Source organism: Jaculus jaculus, chromosome 12 (assembly GCF_020740685.1).
Source record: "Jaculus jaculus isolate mJacJac1 chromosome 12, mJacJac1.mat.Y.cur, whole genome shotgun sequence".
NCBI lineage: Eukaryota > Metazoa > Chordata > Mammalia > Rodentia > Dipodidae > Jaculus > Jaculus jaculus.
The window spans coordinates 76146798-76171170 of NC_059113.1; the positions used below are offsets into that span (position 1 = coordinate 76146798).

At 36.1% G+C, this 24373-nt stretch overlaps 1 protein-coding gene across 11 annotated transcripts in view; it reads right to left on the reverse strand.

Moving 5' to 3' along the window:
- Nucleotides 1-24373, reverse strand: part of Sclt1 (sodium channel and clathrin linker 1) — a 222541-nt gene that overhangs the window by 144126 nt on the left and 54042 nt on the right. For 9 of the 11 annotated variants that reach the window (XM_045131667.1, XM_045131674.1, XM_045131673.1 and 6 more), the window contains 6 exons: nt 21577-21635; nt 20936-21008; nt 16861-16916; nt 12442-12577; nt 11312-11434; nt 10279-10344 (listed from right to left, as the gene is read on the reverse strand). In XM_045131667.1, coding sequence (XP_044987602.1) covers nt 10279-10344; nt 11312-11434; nt 12442-12577; nt 16861-16910 — 375 coding nt within the window. In that variant the 5' untranslated portion in view covers nt 16911-16916; nt 20936-21008; nt 21577-21635. The remainder of the gene's footprint in view (nt 1-10278; nt 10345-11311; nt 11435-12441; nt 12578-16860; nt 16917-20935; nt 21009-21576; nt 21636-24373) is intronic. The other 2 variants (XM_045131671.1, XM_045131669.1) reach the window with 1 other exon arrangement.

Below are 24373 nucleotides of genomic sequence, written 5' to 3' on the forward strand. Positions count from 1 at the left end.
ACTCATATTAAGCCAGATTCACAAAGCGACACAAGCCTATGGAGTTTGTTTGCAGTGGTGAGTCGCTCTGTTATATCCATACTCATTTTCAATAAATAAATAATTTCAAACCAAATAAATAAACAATTTCAAATAAATAAATAAAAATATTTTACAAAATAGAAGAGAACCAGTTAGAAAGATGGAATTCATTGGATAGGAAATAGGGAATGTGGAGGATGGTGGGACAGAATTATAATCATGACATACATATGTATGGAGACTGTCAATAAAATGTTGAAAAACAGTACAGGAGGCCCTGGTGCACCCATCCTCTCGCTCTATCTGCCTCTTTCTCTCTCTGTCTGTTGTTCTCAAATAAATAAATAAAAGTAAACAAAAAAAATTACAGTAAAAAATTTCTTTTTTTAAAGAACTAAACAATTGAATTTTTTTAATACACAGTATAAGAAACATGAGAATCAGCTAAATGAAGCTAGTCAGCAAGCCTAGGGGATCATCCTGTCTTTTTCTGCACAGCCCTGGGATTTGATAGTTGCATGCCACCTTGTACAACATTTATTGGTACAGGGATCTGAACTCATATTGTCATGCTTGTGCAAAAAGCACTTTACCCATTGAGCCATTTTCCTAGTCCCTAAAATAAATTTCACTTATATAATATTCATTCATTTCTTGTACATCAAAAGAAACTTATTCATTAAACTATTTTTTAGTTAGCATAAAGAGATTTAGGTTATTATTCATTCTCTTTTAGTTTATTCTGGTTCACCTTCTTATCCCAGCCATTCTCTTCCCCCACAATTCCCTTATTTCCCTAATAGTATCTTCTCTTCTATAAACATGTCACATGTGTTCTACTGACCTTCACTCACCCCTCTTCTAGCTCATCTGTTTATAACTGCTTCTAGTTACCTTTCTACCTATACATGTTTTACTGAAATTGGCCTCCTATGTAAACATTCTTATAGAAATTACAAACTAAAGCCTGCATTTCTTGCATCTCTGCAGTAGATTGTGGAGTGCTTAGGGAATATGACCAAAAGTGGCATAGAAGGTCACATAGGAGTTCTATTATTCTGATACCACATGCAGATGTACAAAATGAATGTACTAGTTTGTACTCTCACTATCTGTGAACAAGGGTTCCTATTTCCCCACATCCTTACCAGTGTTTGCTATAAATTTTCTTGGTGGCAAACATTATAACTGGGGTATGATGGTATCTCAAAGTCATTATAACTTGCATTTGTCAAATAGCTATGGATGTTAAACACTTTTTAAAGTACTTATTGTACATTTGTTTCTTCTTCTGTGAACTGTCTGTTCATCTATCTGATTGGTCCATTTGGTGATTGGCCACTTTTTTTTTGGTGTTTAGTAGGCACTGGTTATTAGTCTCCTGTATGTATAGTTGCATAGGTAGCAAAAATTTTTTCCCATTGTGTAGGTTGTCTGCTTGTGTTGGTAATGATTTCTTTTGCTCTGTGTAAGTGTTTTAAATCCACTATGGTCTGATAGGAGATTACCTAATTTTTTTGCATTTGTTAAAGTTTGTTTGTGGCCTATTATGTGAACAATTTTGGAGACGGTTCCATGTGTTGCTGAGATGAATGTGCATTCCTTATCTGTTTGGTAGAATACTCTACATGCATCTATTAGGTCTAATATATGGTGTACTTTTGCTATGAAGTTTGTTTGTTATTTTTCCTTTAACATGTCCTTTAAAAGAGTGGGATAGTGAAGTCTCCGTTATTATTATATCTTGACCTACATGATCTTTTATGTTTTTTGGTGTTTATGAATTTAAGAACTCCACTATTGTTGAATAATATTTTTAATTGTTATGTAACTTAATTAATTTTTCTCATTATTAATATGTACTACCACCTTTTGTCTTTTCTGATTAGTTGTTTTGGTTTAAATTTTATTTTGTCTGAAATATCTTTTTTTGTTTATTTTTATTTATTTATTTCAGAGCAAATAAATAGACAGAGAGAGAGAGAGAAAGAGAGGAGAGGGAGAGAATGGGCGTGCCAGGGCCTCCAGCCACTGCAAATGAACTCCAGACGCATGCATCCCCTTGTGCATCTGGCTAACATGGGTCCTGCAGAATTGAGCCTCGAACCGGGGTCCTTACGCTTCACAGGCAAGTGCTTAACCACTAAGCCATCTCTCCCCCAGCCCTGAAATATGTATTTTCTATAGCTTGCATTTGCTTGGCAGTTTGAATCCCATCTTTGATACTAAATTTTTGCATATCTTTGCTGACTACGTAAATTTCTTGGAGATAGTAATTCATTAGATTTTGCTTTTTAATCCATTCATTTATTGGCATATTTTATTGGTGAGTTGATGCCATTTATATTTAGAGTTATTTTAGAAAGTGGTTTGTTCTTCCCTAATACTTTGTTGGGTGAAATTTAGATTGGTTGGATTATTGGCATTTCTGTTCCTTTTCCACAGAGAGTTAACTGATTGTTGTGTTAGGCACAATTAATTCTTTCCTATTTCTTCTCTGTCCATCTGTGTTTTTATTTTCTCCCTTGAGATGTACCTAACTGTAGTCTCACAGATAGGGCTATCTCTTCCTCCCTCCTCCTCCCCCTTTCTCTTTTTCCTTCTTCCATGTATATTATTCCATTGAGAAGTATCTGTAGAGCTGGTGTGGTGGTCATGAACTGCCTTAGTTTTTGTCCTTGGCTTGAAAAATCCTTATTTCTCCAACAATTTTGAGATAATTTTTCTAAGTACAGCATTCTCAGTTGGCAATTTCTTTCAAAGCTTAGATCTAAATACATTATTCCATTCTTTTCTGGCTGCTATGGTTGCTGATGAAAGGTTTGAGGTTATTCTAATATCCCTGCCTTTGCATAGGTGTTGGCCTTGTATCCTTACAGCTTTTAGTATTATTTCTTTACTTTATAGTTTGACATCATCACTACGATGTACTGTGCAGAGGTCTTTTTCTAATGATGTCTATTTGGAATTCTACATGCTTTTTGTGTTTGGATATCAACTTCTTTCTCTAGCTTTGGAAAGTTTTCTCTTATAATTTCATTAAGAAGATGATCAGTTTCTTTCACATTTATCTCAGCTCTTTCTCTACTATCCCTTTAACTCTAAAGTTTGGTTTCTCTTGAAAATTTTCCAGAGTTCTAGGAAATATTGGTCTATTCTTTAACTTTTTTTCTTTATATAAGTTTGTGTATGATTGTCTTGACTGTCCCCTATCCCAGAAGTTTGTTATTCCATTAATAGAACATTCTGATGTGGCTTTAATTTGATTATGGTTTTCATTTCCATTATTTTTTAGCATTTCAATTTTCTTGCTAATATTTTCCTCCATATTTATGACTTTTTCCTCTTTTTACTCATTGGTTCATTCATTTGAAGACTGTATTGAATATATTTTTTAGGTCATTTGTTTATTTGAGTTGTCTATATGGTCATTAATTTTTTAGAACAGAGCTCTATATTCTTTTCTGGCATTTCAGCTACTGTGTTTCCACCTTCCATTGTGGGGAAGTTGAGTGTTTTGGAGTATGCTGTGGTGATCTGTTGTCCCTTATTCTTTATGTTTCTTTTTTATATCTTGGGCATATGTAGAAATAGATGTTATGGTGGTTTGAATTAGGGGCTTCCCCATAAGCTCATGTGTTCTGAATACTTGGTTCCCAGCTGATGGCAATTTGGGAGGTTCAGCATTGCTGGAGGAGGTGTGTCAGTAGGACTTTGAGGTTTATTGACCCCAGTTTGCCATTATTAGTTGGCACAGTGTCTTGCTACTGTTTCCACCTTTTGTGACAGAGGTGATGTCCAGCCTCTGCTCATACCATTCTTTCCCTTGTCATTACAGAACATCCCCTTGAGACTCAAAGCAAAAAGTAAATGTTTTCCTACTGTAAGCTGCTTTGGGTAGGATGTTTCATCCCAGCTATAGAAGGTAACTACAGAAAATGTTGTTTCCCTTGCTTTTAATCCCCCCCCTGCCCCCGCCACTGGTTTAGTTGTTTCTTTTGTCTTTTGGAAGCTCTTTAATTTCACTTGGAAATGTGATTATTTCAGGGTCTTAGGGAGGAGGTTCAGTGTTGAATCCCACAGATTTACTGGTACTTCTGGTTTTGTTCATGTGTATGATAACCTTTTGTGTTACCATTCTGTTCCCTTTGGCTTACAGAGTTTGTGATTAGGCTCTTGGTTAGAGGTGGTATGGGTTATGGATTTTTTTTTTTTTTTTTTAGAACAAGGGGTAGTAATATTTGACCTGCATAGCAGTTACCTTCTCTGCAAGGATTAACACACCTGACCAGAAGCAGCTTACAGGAAGAAAGGGCATTTCATATTTTAGGCATGTAAGGGTAAATTAATCATGGCAGAGAAAGTATTGTAGAACAAAAGCTGGGCATCACATCTTGTAGCAACAGTGAGTGAGCCCACACTCACAAGTGAAGTGGACTATAAAGTCCCAGGGCCTGCCATGAAGACATTTCCTCCAGCAAGGCTCCATCTCCTAAAGGTTCCAACTGGTGCCTAAGAAAAATGCTTAATATCAACACTTGAGGCTATAGGGGACACTTTATGTTCAAACCACCACAAGTGGTGAAGTGGTGAAGGGATGGAGAGAACCAAGAGGATATGAAATTTGGATAAGGAAAGAAGTATATGGGTTGTAGATATGCAAGGAAGACTACTGGACCTATAGAAATGTAAAGAAGGAGAATTTGGAGGTATGTGAAGAATCTAGGAAGTTTATTTTGGTGGGTCAGAGGTTTGAAATACAGCAGGTTAGTAACTAATGTATAAGATTTCAGGATTAATACCAATACACTCTTGAATACTAGGGCACCAACATCCATAAACAAGAATAACACATCAATAAAAAAGAACTACAACAGCAAATCTAAAAAGATGAGAAAGTAAGAAAAAGAAAAACACCAGCAAAAGAAAAAGAATAACAAAGTCCAGAAACAACGACAAACAAGGAAGGACAAAACAAAACAAAAAACCAAGAAGTCATAATGGATATGGCAAAGGTACAGGTCATATCTATGGGTCTTTTCTTTCTCCTCTGGTTACATTTTGACATGGCAGCTCCACAAGTCAGCCAGATTAAATGTGTGTGTAGGTCATTCAGGGAAGAAAAACTTGTATAGTAAACTTTTTGTCAGATCTCTGTCCTGGGCTGACCTGACTCCTAGGCCAATTGAAATCTGGCTCCTGTGGAATGAGATCAGAACTCCACTGGCATGGATTTTTGAGCTGGAAGAATAACGCAGAAGTCTTGCCCAGCAAAGGATCTTACTATAATGTCTTTAGATGCTAAGCCTCCCTGTGTCCCCAGGCAGGACACCTAACAAGCAGCAGCTGGGGCACTTGGTTGATAGAGATGCCCTGTTGGGGAAGCCATGAGCTAAGAATAACAGTCCTGGGAATCAGAAATTCATTGAAGTCTTTTACTGCAGAAACCTGGAGGTGTTCAGAACTCCTTTACCTTTGTTTTGTGTCTCCTCTGGACACATGGAAAGTTGGTTGCTGCTTTCAGGAGGAAACCATTGGATGGGCATTCTGAGAGCTTCTATTCAGATGCTGCTGAGGAGCAGGACTCAAAAATTACCGTGGTTTAAGTGTCTCTGTACCAGACTAGATGACTTAGGTGGTGGGCTTGTGGTGGCATTTGAAGGAGGGAGGTATTTATTATAAGCCTGGCCCAGAGTTATTGACCTGTCTGTCCTGGAGCTGGCTCAGCAGATGTGCCAGCCTGAAACCTGTTTCAACATCATTGTTTCTGTACTCTCTCAAATGTGGCTTGTACCCCACCATCTCATTTGGAAGTCTCACAAAATTGTCTCATTTTAGTAAGACATATCTTTATTTATTTGAGAAACAGAGATGAGTATGGCCATACCAGGGCCTATTGCTGCTTCAAACAAACTCCAGACAATGCTGTACTTTGTGCATCTGGCTTTAAATGGATACTGGGGAACTGAATTCAAGTCAGAAGGCTTTGTAAGCAAGTGCCTTTAACTACTGGGCCACCTCCCCAGTCCCAGAACTGCTTAATTTTTAAGGGGTACTTAAATTTAACCTTGACTTAAGTTTACTCCCATGAATATACTCTGAATATGCCTATTGTAATCTTGCTTACTTTTACTTAGCAGTCTGGTTTGTTATAATTAAGACAAATCCACATTTAAAAATTTCTCTTAATTATTTTCTATCACTTCAGCCAATTTTGGATTCCTTTCTTATCTTTGCCAAGTTTTTTTTTGAGGGGGGAGGTGGTATAGACTGAACTCAGGTCTTGTCATACTATGAAAGTGCACTTTCACTTAGCTACACAACCAGACTTTACTTTTTATAATACTCATTTACCAATTCCATTTTGCTATTCATTTCTACTAGCATGCAGGTTTTTACTGCTAATTTGACCAGCACTATGATTTTTTTCTCTTATAACGTACTCCCTATGAATCTTCAAACATGCTTTCCCATGACTTTCATTAACATCATTTAGAGTTAATAAAACAGGGTATCTATGGTATAAGATCTCCAAAAGGTCAAAAGGTGTATAATTCTTACAGCTTTAGGAGATATATAAAAGAAATGAATAATTGTGAAAGGCAATTCCATGTAGAAATATATTATTAAAATAAATACCTTTCTTTCTTTCCTCCCTGTTTTTTTTTTTTTTGTTTTTTTTTTTTTTTTGAGGCAGGGTCTCAATGTAGCCTAGGCTGATCTGGAATTCACTACATAACCTCAGGTTGGCCTCAAACTCATGGCAATCCTCCTACCTCTGCCTCCCAAGTGCTGGGATTAAAGGTGTGCACCACCACACCCAGCTTTAAAATATCTTTCTTAATTACAGAAATAAGTAATGCATTCTCAAATACTTTATTAGAATTTTTAAAACTTATATTTAAAAAAAAATAAACAACTATGATGAGAAATTCCAAATGTTAGCTGGGTATGGTGGCTCATATCTGCAATCTCAACACTAGGGAAGCTGAAGCTAAGGACTTTCACCAGTCTCAAAAACAGTATTAAAAGACAAACAAATGAGAGAGAAACAAAAAAAAAATTCCAAATGTTAACATAAGTAAAATAAAGAGACATTCATTTAATTTTTCACATTTAAAGGATAAAAAAAATTTTAAAGAACAATAAAATCTAATAGCTTACTTTTGATGACACAGTATCACCCTTAAAAAAAGACATTTTAAGGTACTAGCAAGAATAAGCAGAGTAACTGAACACGGATGAAAAAGAGATTACCTGGGGTGTCATAATTCTATTACTCAATAATGAATAAAATTAAAATTCCGGGGCTGGAGAAATGGCTTAGCGGTTAAGGCACTTGCCTGCAAAGCCAAAGGACCTCAGTTCGATTCCCTAGGACCCACATAAGCCAGACACAAAAGGTGGCACATGCATCTGGAATTTGTCTGTAGTGGCTGGAAGCCCTGGTGCACTGATTCTCATTCTCTCTGTCCCCCTCTCATTCTGCCTCTTTCCGTCTCTCGAATAAACAAATGAAAATAAAATATTCAAAAAAAATTCCAAGGAGGTAAAGAAAACAAAAGGAATGTGAGAAAACAGAAGGTAAAAAGTAAAATCAGAAGGATAGATTACATTTTTTAAGAAAAATATAATAAAATTTAGGTGTATCTGGTTTAGTACTGGGAGTTAATTAACATATGCTTATAAGTTTCTTAATTTTTTTTTTTTTAAATAGCAATTAACACTGGGGAGATGGCACTTGCTTGAACAGCCTGATGGTCAGGGTTGGATTCCCCAATAACCACTGTGGTGGTTTGATTCAGATGTCCCCCATAAACTTAGGTGTGCTAGATGCTAGGTTACCCAGCAATGGCAATTGAAAATTAAAGCCTCCTGGAGGCAGTGTATTGTTGGAGGCAGGCTTATAGGTGTTATAGCCAGTTTCCCCATGCCAGTGTTTGGCACATTCTCCTGTTGCTATGGTCCACCTTATGTTGGATGGGGGTGATGTCCACCCACTACTCATGCCATTGTTTTCCCTGTCATCATGGAGCTTCCCCATGGCACCTGTAAGCCAAAATAAAACTCCCCCTCCCCCCACATAAGCTGCTCTTGGTTGGGTGATTTCTATGAGCAATGTGAACCTGACTACAACAGTAAAAAGGTACCGAGGAGTGGGGTTGCTGCTAGACACCTGACTGTGTGGCTTTGGCCTTTTGGAACTGTTTCAAAGGGAATGTGAAAGGATTTGAAACCTTGGCCTAAGAGACACCTTTCAGTGCTTTAAGTACAGCTTGATGGGCTATTCTGGTCAGAGTTGAAAGGCTTGTATATAGTAAGAACTATGGACTGTGAGGTTTGGGTTATGGAGGTGAGAAACAGCTTTTCTTGGACCAGGCTAGCAAGTTGTGTGAGAAGTTTGCTATTATGCTCATGTGCTGAGAAGTTGTGCAGGGTTGCTTTGTGTAGAAATGAACTGGTGTGAGCAGAGGGATATGGCACAGAAAGAAAAATCTTTGGGTGAACTGCTGCCCCTTCAGCTGCAATTGAGAGATTACAACCTTTGAGATTGGGCACAGCTGACCTATGCTGGGGCAACAGAAAGGATGTGGACTCTTTTTGAAGGGGCTGAGTGCTCAAGGAGTGTCCTGTTCTACAAAGTCTGCTTTATTCTCCCCTGGATTAACAAATTGACACCCTACTTGGTATTGTGGAGTATAAGAAACACAGTAAAGAAAGGGTCATTGAGTTTGCAACACGTTTTTGTGTTTTTGAAATGGCCATGGCAGTGCGAAGCAGTTTTGCAGGATGCCTGCATGCAGACCCCATGGGGCCATGATGATGAACTGTGGATTGCACTGGAGACCCAGTGGAGATGCTGGGACCACGAGATGGCTGCTAAGGAGAGCTGCCGGCCCTGATGAAGTTTTCCAGGATTATGGGTAGCCTAGCTGAAGGGATGGACTTGAATGCCAGAGATTTATTGCTGTTTAGAATTATGGGACTTGGAGATTTGTCACTGGCTACAGTTGTAGAACTTGAAGCTACAGAATTTGATGTTTTCCCTGGTTTTAAATCTTATATTGGTTGAATATTTCTTTGCTATGCCCAATGCCATCTTTTGCAGTGTGAATGTGCCATTACAGGTTTCTTGGGGATTTTTTTGGTATTATGACTCAGTTAAAAGGCCTTGGATTATAGGGATGTCTGAACATCCTTAGGATTGATAAAAACTATGGGGACTTTTAAAGTTGGATGACCACATTGTATTTTACATTATGTATAGATATCAGTTTATGGGGGCCAAGGGTGGAATGTAGTGGTTTGATTCAGGTGTCCCCCATAAAATTAGGTGTTTTGGATGCTAGGTTCCCCAACTGATGGCAGTTGGAAATTAAAGCTTCATGGAGGCAGCGTATTATTGGAGGTGGGCTTATGGCTGTTACAGCCAGTTTCCCCATGCCAAGGTATGGCACACTCTCCTGTTGCTATGGTCCACCTTAGGTTGGCCAGGGGGTGATGTCCATCCTGTGCTTATGCCATCATTTTCCCTGCCATCTTGGAGCTTCCCCCTAGAACCTATAAGCCAAAATAACACTCTTTTTTTTCCCCCACAAGCTGCTCTTGGCTGGGTGATTTCTACCAGCAATGTGAACATGACTGTAACACCCACATAAAGCCAGATGCACAAAGGAGCATATGCATCTGGAGTTCACTTGCAGCTTCAAGAAGCCCTAGCTACCCATACTCACTCACTCACACTCTCTCTTAAATAAGTATTTTTAAAATTTTTGAAAAATAAGCAATTATGCTATTTTTATCACATTCCTCACTATGTGTTAGAAGCACAAAAAATAAGGTGTGTGCATTACCCTGAGGAGCCAAAGATCTGGATTACTCTGAGGAGATCTTACCAAAGACCTTAAGAGGATGTTTAAATTAGTGTATGTATGTGTGTGTATGTGTGTGTATGTGTGTGTGTGTATGTATGTATATATATATATATATATACACATACATACATACATACATACATACATACATATATATATATATATATATCAGATATATGTTGATTAGATGCCCAAAAGATACTATGAACTTTATGAACTAGGTCATTGACTGTTTAAGGAAGAAAAAAGAATTATTGTTCATCTATTTTAATTCACGCATGTTTTTATTGTTTTCTTAATTTGAATTAGCATAAATAAATAATTCATAGTGACAAATTTTAGTTTGTGTAAATCAGTACAGTAAATGGTTACATTTACTTACTATTTCTATGTTTTCATTAGCAACATGAAGCTTTTTGGTCAGTTGATGAAAATTGTTCAGCTGATCCTATTGGGAAGGCATAGTGAGTACATAAATAGCAATTTGTTTGCAATCTATATTTAAAATAATACCAAAATCAAGTTCCGAAATCACATACCTAAAGTTATATATCAGATATTATATGAATTAAGATTCAAAGAACTAAGAAAAAGAATTTTCAATCATTAAAAATTAATGGGGGAGGTTTAATCAAAATTCAGGTTATTGTGAATAAGCCATATGATAACCTACTCTTTTGGATAATAGCACACCCAGAAATCATAGGCTGCTACTAGAAAAATTTCAGTGCCAGGGATGGGATACCTTCCAGTGAGTTGTAGGCCAGGGAGGGCCCTAATGCCCCTGAAAACATTACAAGCCATTGCTGAGGTTCTTGGTTTCCCACCAGAAATAGATGGTAAGACACTATTGCTGAATACACCACATGCCTGGGCTGCAATGTCACCAAGAAATCAAACCGGCTGAGCCAGACCCACAAGATGAGGCAAGTGCACAGGTTGCACATATGCACCAGGTTATACATGCATCTGGAGTTCAGTGGTTGGAGGCTCTAGCGCACCAATTCTCTCTCATTAAAAAAACAAAACAAAACAAAAACTACAGGCTGGAGGAATGGCTTAGCAGTTAAAGCATTTGTCTGCAAAGCCAAAGGACCCAGGTTCAATTTCCCAGGATCCACATTAGCCAGATGCACAAGGCAGTGCATGCATTCTGAAGTTCATTTGCAATGGCGGGAGGCTCTGGAGCTCCCATTTTGTCTTTCTCTCCCTCTTTCTCTGTCATATAAATACATTAAAAAATATTTAAAAAAAACAACAACAAAAACCAAACCAGAGCAGCAGCGAAAAGGGAAATTTTCTTTAAAAAGTACAACCCCCCCCCCATAATACAGAGTTCAGAATTCCTTTCCAAGCCAGTTTATTCAGGATGCAATTTCTTACTGATGTATAGGACAAATAAAATCTAAGAATACCTTTTGCTTTTGGCTTTCAAATACATGAAGCTGGACTTCAGTCATATGTTCCTGATAAAGTTTCTGCATCCTTTCTAACTCCTGAGAAGCAGTCTGCCATAGTTCCATCGTCCAAGTTTTTTCCTACCAAACAAAAATATTTGATAATTTATTAAATTATTAGCAGTTTATTTATTGTATATAATACATGGATAATATTCTTTTATAAATAAGCTATTGTGAAATTACAATGTAAAAACTGGAAAATCTAAAAGAAATAGATACATTTCTAGATTCAAAGGCCATCCCAATGTTAAACAAAAAAAAAGAGGTGGCAGAAAGAATGTAAGAGCCAAAGGAAGGTGACTACTCCTTATAAGGCAACTGCCCAGGCAGAAACTGGTCTCGATATCCATGACCTCACAGTGCCTAGCAATACTTTCACAAGACCCTCATAATGGGAGAAAAAGGCAATGACATCAAAATAAAAGACAGACTAACAGAGAGAGGGAGGAAATATGATGGAGAGTGGAGTTGTGAAGGGAAAAGTGGGGGAGGGGAAGTAAATACCATGGCTTATTGTTTATAAGTATAGAAGTTATCAATAAAATATAAATAAAAGAAAATATGTCATAGAAGCATGACAGAACATTTTTCAATTTTAAAGCAGAGAAAAGGTATGTCACTAATAGGAAAATGGATACAACTAGAGAAAATCATATTAACTAAATTAAGTCAATCAAAGGCAAATACCATGTTTTCTTTTTGTGGTTCTTTGATTTCACACAGACGTCACACACATACACACACGCGCACACACACATATTTATATACATATATAAACATGAAAGTAGAAATAAAACTTCTAGGGGATAAGGGTGACCAACAGAAGCAGGAAGGTGTGAGAAAATTAAGGAAACATGTGGTAGCATATGCTCAACATAATATATATATGTATAAGAAAGCTTAGAAATGCTTGGTATGTATATTTATAATAAACAGTTATGCCATTTAATATGTTTCATTACAATTCTTTGAAATTATATAAAAATCAAGTGTTAACAATTTTGTTCTCTTATCACTCAAATGTGAGTAACGAAGACTCAAAAACTCTAATTTCAATATACAAATTTAAAAACAATGACACTTACTTGATTGACTAGTTGCAGCTGTTGTTGAAAGTTCTTGACTGTTTCATCATCTGAGTATATATCATGACCTAGCTCTGTTTCAAAGGGAAGGGCCTCCAGTTGCTTTTCAACAGTATCTTTTAATTCACTGTGCAACCTTTGTGATAAGCAGTTAATATAACAATAACTTATACTGACTTTAGTATCATTAATTACTACTTTGAGGTCAATTAAAAAATCCAAGTGAAATAATTTTTAAACAAATTCATTTTAAGTAGACTTCAAAAAAAATAGATGTGTTTAACTGATTAAATATTGTGTTAATAAAAAACATTTTCAAATGCATTAAATTGGTAACTTATACAGAGTTCAGTTTGTCCTAGAGATTTTAAATTTTCAGAAATGTTAACTTTAGATTTTTATAAATAAATTTTAATACCTTACTAAATAAAAAAGTATCAATTTGTAAGATATATTAAATGTTAATAACTTAATTCAGCTAAATAAAATAGTGCCCTGTATTTCATATAATTATTTATTTTCTTAATTGTTTCACAATTGAATTCCTGATAGTTTTGAGAAATAAAGTACAATAAATAGTAGCTGTGAAATTAAGACTATTAGAAATGCCTTTCTCAGCATATAATTGCATTAAGGTTGACCATAATTCTAAAAGTCATTATTCTTACCACAACATAAATTATATATATTTCAAATTTTAAAACTATAAAAACAAAAAGCAAAACAAGAATGCAAGAAGGTATAACTTCAAACACTTGTTTTAATTCAGTATTATATAAATACAGAAGAAAAAAGGTTTAGAATATTGAAAAAAACCTATAAAACATTTAATATAAGTATACACAGAAAACTGAAATATTTAAGAGTTCTGATTGGAAATATTTAATAAGGAAAAATGATCAGTATATAAGTTAAGCAAGATTTCAGAAACAACATGCAAGATTCCAAAGATAAATCATTAAAAGCTGTGGTGTGTTTTCTGACAGAAATATTATTCTCTATGAAAAATTGTTAGGGAGATGGGGAGATGGCTCAGTGGGTAAAAACATTTGATCTGCAAGCATGAAGAAGGCCTGTGCTCAATACCTTTAGCCATGTAAAAAGCCAGGCAAAATAGAAAAATAACAAAAACATTTTTTTAGTCTATGGTTATTTTAAACATTGAGAATGAAAGTATTTCACTACTTTTTAAAAAATCCAAAACTGGAGCTGGAGAGAGATGCCTCAATGGTTAAGGTGCTTGCTTGTAAAACCTATACTCTCTAAGTGCCTACATAAAGCCAGAGGGATAAAGTGGCACACGCATCTGGAAGCCTATCTTCAGTGGCAAGAGGCCCAGGTGCACTCATTCTCTCATAAATAAATAAATAAGCAAGCAAACAAACAAACTTTTCAAAATACTGCATTTAGTTTTTTGACCATTTTTTGAGGTAACAGAAATAACCCCTCATCCATCAATTTTAAGAGGTCACAGTTTCAGCTTTCAAGATTGTTGTCGTAGTTCCACACTATAATCATGGCAAAGTCATGGTCAGTTCAGTTGTTTTCAGTATCTAAGTACTTGGGGAGGGGTGTCTAACTCAGCCACTCTTAATGCTTACTCCTTTGCAACCAATGCCTTGATCTTCCACAGGTCTCACACTGGTGTTAGGTATACTACCTTCCCCCACTTCTCAAGATTACTGCTTTGCAGATTTTAATATTTTTTTCAGTGATGAATTGAACCTCATGAGTACTAACCAAGCAATGAGCCATGCCCCTAGACTCAAACTTTGTTTTTTTTAAAGAAATATTCACAGTTGAGCTGGGCGTGGTGGTGCATGCCTTTAATCCCAGCACTTGGGAGGCAAAGATAGGAGGATCACCATGAGTTCAAGGCCACCATGAAAATACATAGTGAATTCCAGGTCAGCCCGGACTAAAGTGAGATACTACCTCAAAAAAAAAAAAAAAAAAATTCATACTAACGATTATAAATTTCCCCCTAAGAATGTTTTTATCTATAGTCTCCAAGTGTTTTGTTGTTTTTTTCATTCGAATCATCTGAACGCAGTTTCTAACTGTGAAATTTTGGACTTGTGAGTAATATTTAGAAATAAAGAGAAAAACTAGGGTTTTCTTTATTAACTAATATAATGTGAATAATTTCCATCCTTTAACTTCCTGACAGATGCTTTTTGGAGTTGGTCAATGCGCATGTACATTGGTCAATGCTTCATGTACAATCAAAAAGCATGCATATAATGAAATCAATGAGGTTAGTGTCCCACATATGTAACTTAAATGTACATACACTTATTACCTTCTTTGTTCAAATATCACATACTGGGGCTAGAGAGATGGCTTGGCGGTAAAGCGCTTGCCTGTGAAGCCTAATAGCCCTGGTTCAAGGCTCGATTCCCCAGGACCCACATTAGCCAGATGCACAAGGGGAACATGCGTCTGGAGTTCATTTGCAGTGGCTGGAAGCCCTGACATGCCCATTCTCTCTCTCTCACTCTCAAATAAATAAATTTAAATGAATAACAAAAAAATTTAAAAAAGTATCACATACTGTTTTGCTTTTTCAAACTGTTATTTCAATTATAGAGAGCAATCTGTTCATATTTCCTATTAACATCCTGAAATTGTCTGTTTGATAATTAATTCACTGCTATGTAATTGTTTCTATATTGAAGTTTAGTTATTGCATGTTTACAAATTAAGAATTATCATTTTGGGGGAAAACTAAGTATTTTTATCATTATAAAATATTGTATTTCATTTCTAATATTCTGTTTTACCATAACTGTGCTATGACTACCATTACCTATTTTATTTTGATTTAGTATATTTTATTTTTATTACTATATTCTGATATTTCAGCCATAGAATTATAGCCTCCTTTATATAATTTCCCCTTATAAATCACTGTATAATTATTATATGAACTACACTGAAATTTAATGTAATTAACTAATGTATTTGGTTTTATATTTATTACAGTATCTACTATATAAATCTATCTACTGTTATTGCTTTCTATTTGCTCTGAATTAAAAAGAAATAGTCCTTTCTTACTTCACTGGATTATATTTCATCATTCCATTTTTCTACTCCATTAGCTTGTCAGGGATATGCTTATTTTCTTTACTGTTAGTATCCACCCCAGAGATTATTAGAAGTCCTATCAAATTACCAGATCATAACACCATAAACTGATAATATTTTAACCCTATTTGTTTTATCTCTAAATTAATGGTATCTATAGTTTATATACTTTTTTTTATTTTTATTTTTTTGTTCATTTTTGATTTATTTATTTGAGAGCGACAGACACAGGGAGAAAGACAGATAGAGGGAGAGAGATAGAATGGGCACGCCAGGGCTTCCAGCCACTGCAAACGAACTCCAGACGCGTGCGCCCCCTTGTGCATCTGGCTAACATGGGACCTGGGGAACCGAGCCTTGAACCGGGGTCCTTAGGCTTCACAGGCAAGCGCTTAACCGCTAAGCCATCTCTCCAGCCCTATAGTTTATATTTTAATTCTCTATAGTAGTTTAAAAATATTGTTGTGGAACAGTTAATGGCCATTAGGTATTTTACTTATCCTTTCTTGTAGTTCCAAGATTTGACCTAGGATAATTTTCACCCCTTTTTTGAGGAACACTCTTGAGATTTGTATTAATTCTTCTGATTGTAATTTTCTCAGTTCCTTTTCATGTGACTATGTACCAACATACATTCTGATGGATATTTCATTGGACAGAAAATTCTAAGTTTGCAAATATAGCTTGTTCTCTTAAAGTAGTTTGAAGTTTTTCCATTGAGAAGTCAGTTTAGGGCTGCTCCTTTGAAGATAGTTTTATTTTATCAGTATGTCTCCTAATATATGCTTATTATACTACACTATTAATGAGGTGCTTATGTATCCAATTCAAAACCATTTATCCCTTACGGCCAACTTTGTAAAAAAGGAACTTTTATCTCCAATTTTACAGACAAGGAAATAAAAGTAGAAATAAGTACAGTAACTTATCTAAGGTCACAGGTAATAAAGCCAGGAGTATCAAACAGATAAGTAGGCCCAAGAAAATACACTCTTAATCAGAATACTGTATGTATCAAGTAACAAAAGTAAGTTACCTAAAACAGCAAAAACAGAAATAACCAATAGCTAATTTAGGGCTCGAAAAATGGCTTAGCAGGTAAGCGCTTGCCTGTGAAGCCTAAGGACCCCGGTTCAAGGCTCAATTCCTCAGGACCAACGTTAGCCAGATGCACAAGAGGGTACATGCATCTGGAGTTCGTTTGCAGTGACTGGAAGCCCTGGTGTGCCCATTTCTTTCTTTCTCTCTCTCTGCCTCTTTCTCTCTCTGTCACTCTCAAATAAATAAATAAAATAAACAAAAAAATTTTTTTGAAAATAGCTGATTTACCTTTCATTTTCTCTGATGAGATTTTCAAAGTGTAGTTTCATCTCACCCATGCATTTCTGAAAGAAAAAAAAATAGGGTGTAGCAAATATATTTTCTCAATAACTAGATCTCCATTATGAATTTAATTCATACACAAGCAATCAGACTAGAGAATATTTATTCATTACCTTTTTTTGAAGTAGGAACTCACTCTTGCTCAGGATGAACTGGAACTCATTCTATATCATAGGCTAGCTTTAAATTTACAGTTATCCTCCTGCCTTAGTCTCCCAAGTGTGGGGATTAAAGGTGTGAGTCACCACATCTGTCTTTATCTCCACTTTTAATAAGCAATATTAAAAAGTTTAATAATATAACATTCATAACAAAGCATTCATTTTGAATAGACTACAAATAGAATAAAAACGTTTTATGTAACACATTAGCTTCTTTAGTAGTCTTTCATTCTCTGACTCACCACCTTTACTAACCAGACTGCTCTAGACAAGGTTGATATGGTAAACAGAGAAGGTCACAGAAGTACTTAGCAAGCAAGACAATTTAAAAGCTCCAGTATCTAAAACACAATGAAGAATATAATACACACTGTGAAGGGAATAAAATGAAAGCCTTGTTAATTGACTTTAAGGACAGAAGAGAATTTTAGGATTTCAAAGCAAAAGGAAGAACATTTCAAGTAGGAAGAATATGAGTGAATATAAAAAGGCACAAATAAGAAGTCAGTTCTCAGTACAAGTAAGTAGTTGACTGGAGGGCAAGTAGGTGGTCATTCGAAATCATGCTTAAAACAGTGCAATCAGTCCCCCATACACCCATCAGTCCTAATCGTGCATTCTGGGCAGAAGGGTAATGATAAGCTTAGAGTGAACCCTGGCAAGGAATGTGTGAAATAAGCAGTTCTATTCTTCCGTCACTCAAGAGAAGCTCAAGGCAGTTTGGTCTAGGAAATAAACAACAACTAATTCTATCTGCAGAACTGGCATGGGAGTTGAATTTTTACCAGATCCCTGTTTTGCTGAAATTACAATCAAACTAAAATGAATTACTTTACTACCAGATAATTCAGTACTGACTTCATATGGAATGATGCAGTAAGAGATAAAATTAGAAAAGGCAATTGTAAGAAACTGAATGTCATGAAAGAGGTATGGATATTACAGTAATTACTTCTATTTTGTAGATTTAAAAAATTGAGCTTTCAAAGTTGTAGAAGTATCAATATAATTTGTAAAGTATTTATTACTGTCAAATAATATATATAGGATATATAAAATTTCACCATACTTTTCCTGCTTTGAAGGTATTCTATTTTGGGTTCGGACAATAAGTCATAAGAATTAGTCCTAATTAATAATATCTCTGTGATATTATCATCAGAAATAACCATCAAAATCCTTTCTTCTCTAAAAGAGTTATTAATTTTCTAATGCAGCTTCTTATAATTACCTTTCAGTGGTAAGAATGCTAAATGAAAGAAATGACATTAGAAACTATAGTAAAATAACATTAAAGAGATATAGGAATCAGATAGATAATAAAAAGTTTAACTTCCAGATTACTAGCCATTCTGTTACAAGAATTAGTGCACATAATATGCCATTAAACCAATTCCAAGAATGTATTCAGCAGGAATTTTAAATATTCTAGTCCTAAAAATGTAAGCAAAATGCCATTTGTGCAAAAAAGAGCTTTGAGTTTTCTGTAGGTAGGTTAGGTTAGCCTCTGTGGCTGCCTGTGAAGGATTATCTTGATTAGGTTAACTAAGGTGGGAAGACCCACCTCAACTGTGTGCAGCAACATTCCACGGGCTGGATGGAGTTCTGGACTATATAAAAAGAAGAGAGCACGCTGAGCTGTGGCTTCACTGCTTTCAGCTTCCTCACTGTGGACCTGCTTCAAGCTGATTTAGGCTCCTGTTTCCATTAAAAGGCAGCTAATATATTCCTTTAAGTTGATTTTCGGGAATTTTGTCATAGTAATGGAGTAGAAAGGAGACACAGCCTACTATGTGCTACAATTTAGCAAAGAATCTTTCTGCATATGCATGAAGAGAAAGTAAATAGAAAGTGCTTACAGGTATGCCCAACCGTTTTTTTTTATGACAAGTATAGGCACATGTGGTGTGTGAGTAGATATATGTGAGGGTGCTCTTGTGCATGTGTATGCATGTGGAGGCCAGAGGTTGATGTCTTGTCTCTACCATAATTTCTCTCCATCTTGTTTATCGAGACTGGATCTCTCACTGGACACAGAGCTCTCCAGTTCAGATAGTCTAGCTGGCTGGTTTGCACTTGGGATATATTTGCCCTCAAGCACTAGGATTACAAGCAATTATGTGGGTGCTCACACATGCACAGCAAATGTTTAATAACTGAGCCATTTCTCCATCAAGTGTGAATACTTTTGAGATTGTGATATGATATTGTGACCTACAAAGTCATGATCCAGAGTCACACAATATCTCACACAAATTTTACTTTCTTGCATGTTGCATGACTGTGGTATGGTGTATGTTTGCAGATGAATGAGTTCCATGTGCAAGCATGTGGAAAAAAGAGAACATCTGATGTCCTTCTCTTACTGATTATTTCTTTGAGTGATGGTCTCTCCTTTAACTGGGAGTTGCTTTTAGTCAGTGAGAATACACAAATCCCCAGTTTCTGCTGCCGGCAGACTGAGGTTACAGATGTCCACAGCCATACTCAGCATTTTACATGGGCACTAGAGAGTCAAGGTCAGTAGCTCTACCTGAGAAGTTCTCATGCTTGCTTTAATGGCAGGTGCTCTTAACCCCAGAGCTATCTCTCCAGCCCTACTCAAAGCTATCCTTGAACACACTTCTGTAGTTTGCATGTTGCAGGTTTTATATGACTCGTAGAGTATGCTATCTTTACAGCATTATCATGAGAAAATCAGTCTCAATGAGTTATTTTTATATAAAGTCATTAAACTTCCAGTTGTACAAAATTAACTATATACTGCTTTCCATACAACAGATAAAATGATGCCAGCCAAATACAATCATTCATATATTCAAACTCTAACAAAGATCAGTCTCTGTCAGTTTGTAACAAAGTAACTCCTAACTAAGAAATACTTTTATTGACCTATCACCTATATGGGAAGAAATGTAAAAGACATATCAGCTCAAAGAAACATTATGAATAAAAGTTTCTTTGTTCTAATATGGTTCATTGAAATTCAGGTTTCCTATTTAATAACCCTATACTATAATTCAAGTTTTGCAGGGTTCTAGCCTCAGAAGTCATGGGACTGGGAATAATGATCTGTCTGTATGCATAGCACAACTTCTGGAGTCTCTTTATTTCCTTTATTCTTAATATAAGCTCCCATTTACTAGTAGAATTTCAGAAAAAAACAAAATAGTTGCTAGAATCTAAGCCTACATTAAGGTAGGTTATTAACATTTAAAAGACATAAAGACATCTGACAGAAACAATATCTGAAATTGAAGGAAACATATTTTTTGCAAATAATAATGAATACAATTAGAATAAAGATAAGGAGAAAGGCTGTTGGACCGTTTTGAGAAAAAAGAGATACAAACAAATATAAAAGATTCTTCCCCTAAGCACCTAAAAGATTTTCTACCAAATATCAAGATCAAGAAAATACTGGATTAAAAAAGGAAAACTGGGCTGAGAAGATGGCTTGTTTACAAAGTGTTGTCCAGGTTCAAGTCCCCAGTACCCATGAAGAGCCAGATGCAGGGTAGAGAATGCATCTGTGATCCATATGCACCTGACAATAGGAAGCAGAGGCAAGAGACTCAGAAGTTCATAGGTCAACTAGTTTGACTTTCATTAGCAATCTGCCAGTTTGCAGTGAGGAGAGATCCTGCCTAAAAACAGGTGGAGCAGATGCCTCCAAGTTTTCCTCCGACCTCTACATATATGCCATTGCATGTACACACACACACACACACACACACACACACACACACACACACACTCCTACAGATTAACTACCTTCTTCCTCATCAATGTCTTAAAAAAGAAGTGGACTTTTTTTTTTCAAAATGAAGTATTATGAGAGCTCTATTGTGACTTCATACCTGATAATTTTTCAGCTGTGCATTTAGCTTTTCCAGTTGTTTCTCATACTCAGTAATAAGTGGGGGTAAAAAACTGAAGAAAAACACACAACATGAAAAATTTTTTTAAATCATAAAGCATATGCTATTCCATATAGTTTAATAAATAGGTAATAAGCAAAATAAATTTCCAAATTAAAAAAACAACTTTGTGGTTAATGTATCCATGGGAGCCAGTAATTTTGTATTTTTTACTGAAACAAATGACTTCTAATTTTTGCACAACTGACATTTTTGACTGAATTTTATTTATTATTATTATCATTATTTTTGTGGTCAGAAGGGAGATTAAGCCCAGGAGGATGTTCACCTTTGGTCCTTACTATTAGAAGTCAGTAGCAACCACCTGTTTCACAAAGTTTGTTTGGTATAATAAATAAAAATGCAACAAGACACTACCAAGTATCTACAGAGGGAATGAGAAAAATCACATCGCAATGTAAAATATTCCTACAGACTTTAATAACATGTGTCATTTATCAAGTCAACCACAGCTTATTTAAGCCTACTAGCATACTATGACATAAACCATCTTAATACTAATGGGCTTCTTTTAATGGAAAATACAATTTAAAAATAATACACAATTGGTAATACTTCACCTTTGGTCAAAAAATGAGTTTACTCGTATGTCACCTCTATCTGCTTTGATGATGTCTTTCTGCAAAAAAAAAAAAAAAAAGCATTAAAAAAAATTTCATATCATCATACCCGAAATCTAAAGTTAGCCCATATACTACTGAAAAGTGCTACATGAGCTGCTGAGGAAAAATGGCCAACAATGTTATGTGCTAGCAGGGGCCATTGCTATATGTAAGCAACCAGCCTGACAAGATGTACACACCTGTGCAATAGTGACACACATCCTAGGTGGGTAACCAATAGCTTTCTGAATGGCTGAGATCTACTCAGTAGAAAAGAATCCATACCTGAAATTGGGAATCAAGTCACAATCCTATGAAGACCAGAATTATGGACCCCAATGAGAAGCTCCCACAAGTCTTTGTTCGAAAGTGAGGCTACACCCATCAAAATCTCTCTAACAATGCTTATCCCCTTTCACACTTCATTGGAATATCTATTTTTCTTTTTTCAGAAATCAGCAAGAACAAAGAACAACAAAAATCTATCAACAAGACAAGAATGGATAAATGACTTCCTAGCAGGAGATGAACCACCCCTAGCATAGCAGCTAGGGCCCAGGTGAAACCACAGAGGAATTGGTAAGATGAGCAAAAATGGAGACAACTTGTACCAGCGTGATGGAGGCAGATAATGAGGATACTCAAACCACACCAAAGCAGAAACCCCACAGATGCTGGGTACTCAACAATAAAGTAGATTTAAAGCACACCCACCAAGTTTCAGGGAAGTTTGTGGAAGAGGGGGTGAAAAGAATGTAAGAGCCACAGGGTGGGAATAAATAAATAAATCCAGAAACATAGCCCTCCCCACAATGGCAGACTGATGCACTCATAATTCATAACTTACAACTACTTGATGAATACCAGCAATCCCACTAAAGAGGGCCCTTGGTGGAGTGGGTACAGGGAGGAGGGAAATGATGGCACCAACATATGATGTGTACATATAAAGTTTCTTCTTTATAAATAAATAAATAAATAAATAAATAAATAAATAAATAAATAAATAAATAAAATTTGGTGTTTTGAGGTAGTGCTTCACTCTAGGTCAGGCTGACATGGAATATATTGTATAGGATCTGGCTAGCCTCAAACTCATAACAATATTCCTACCTCTGCATCCCCAGGACTGGAATTAAAAGGATGTGCCATCACACTCAGCCAAATGAATTTTTTATACTTATAAAATTTATTAGGAGACTTCTGGTTACGATGGCAGCGTAGGAACCATGCCAAAGCAGCATAGAGGAGAAAAAAACCAAAAAGTAAACAAACAAATGAACAAAAAACCCCAGCAAAATATATACAAAATATACTAAAAAGTGAGGTGTATAAGAAATTGCCAACTACAGCAGAGAAGTAGGAGGGATCCAAAGCATCTGGAGCCCACCTAGGCAGGCAGAAGCAGATCCAGCAGTGGCTCGGCCTGAGCCACAGAAAAATCAGGTAAGGAAACTATCCACTCACACCAGAGCTCCTCACAAACTCAAGAAACATGAAGGGAGGACAGCAAGGAAGAATGGAGGAGCAGCTTGTGAGGAAGATAACTACAAGGACAAGTGGGAAAACATCAGCCACCATCCATAGGCTCACTGCCCCCAATGCCAGCTTAAGCACCAGCAAGCACCAGAGACCTGGGGAGGAGAGGTCATCTACACAGCACCCAACAGGCGATCAGAGCAGCGATCCAGCAACCCTGCCAGCCTACCTGAACCCACAGTGCAACAAAGAAGGACCCAAGCAGGAACGCAGCATAATTGGGACCAAAATCATCCCAAAGTTAACTGGGATTACAGCAGGGAAGGGTCTTACATGGTCACAAACTGACCTGTAACCCTAAACAGATCAGAAATTTTACCCTCCTAGTTGCTAGGATTAAGGGTGTGGGGCAACACACATAATAAGGGACTATAATTTTGTTTAAGGATCTGGTAGTCAGAATACCTACTTTTGCATAAATACACTGTGCTGCTTTCAATTGAATATGTACATTGTTTAGTTAAATTTTAGTATCTGCCTATGTTTTGTTCCACTCAGCATTCTTAAATACACTCATAGCAGGCAAACCCTAGGGTCACTTTTGTGGTTACTCTGAGAGTCTTCAGAGCCACACCTAGCCCCTTAAGCTCCTACCCTGAAGATACAGAACAACAGAATGACTGACACATCTAATAATACTACAGCTAATTAGAAAATCAAAGCATTAAATTAACCTAATATGCAAAAATATGTACATTATAGCAGAGGAAAAATGAAAAATCAAGACAATAAAATCCATCAAAAAGTATTAGTGCATCAGAAATGACCTCCAGTGAGAATGATTTATTAGAGGAAATGCCTAAGAAAGATTTCAAAAGAATGATTACAAAGATGTTCAAAGAAATCAGGGAGGAATCAAAGGAATGAAAGAGGAAATCAAAGGAATCAAAGATGACACAGGAAATCAATTTAATGAAATGAGAAGGTCAATACAAGACATAAATAAGGAAATGGAAATAATAAAGAGAAACCTGTCATAATTACTAGCAATGAAGGACACAGTCACTGAAATGAAAAACTCTGTAGAAAATCTCAACAGTAGAATGGATAAAGATGACAGAATATCTCAACTATAAGACCAGGTGGCATATCTAATACAGTCCAACAAGTAAAAAGACAAACTAATGGGAAAGTATAAATGGGAATTTCAAGATATTTGGGACACTATGAAAAGATCAAACATAAGAATTCAGGGTATAGTAGAAGGAGAAGAATT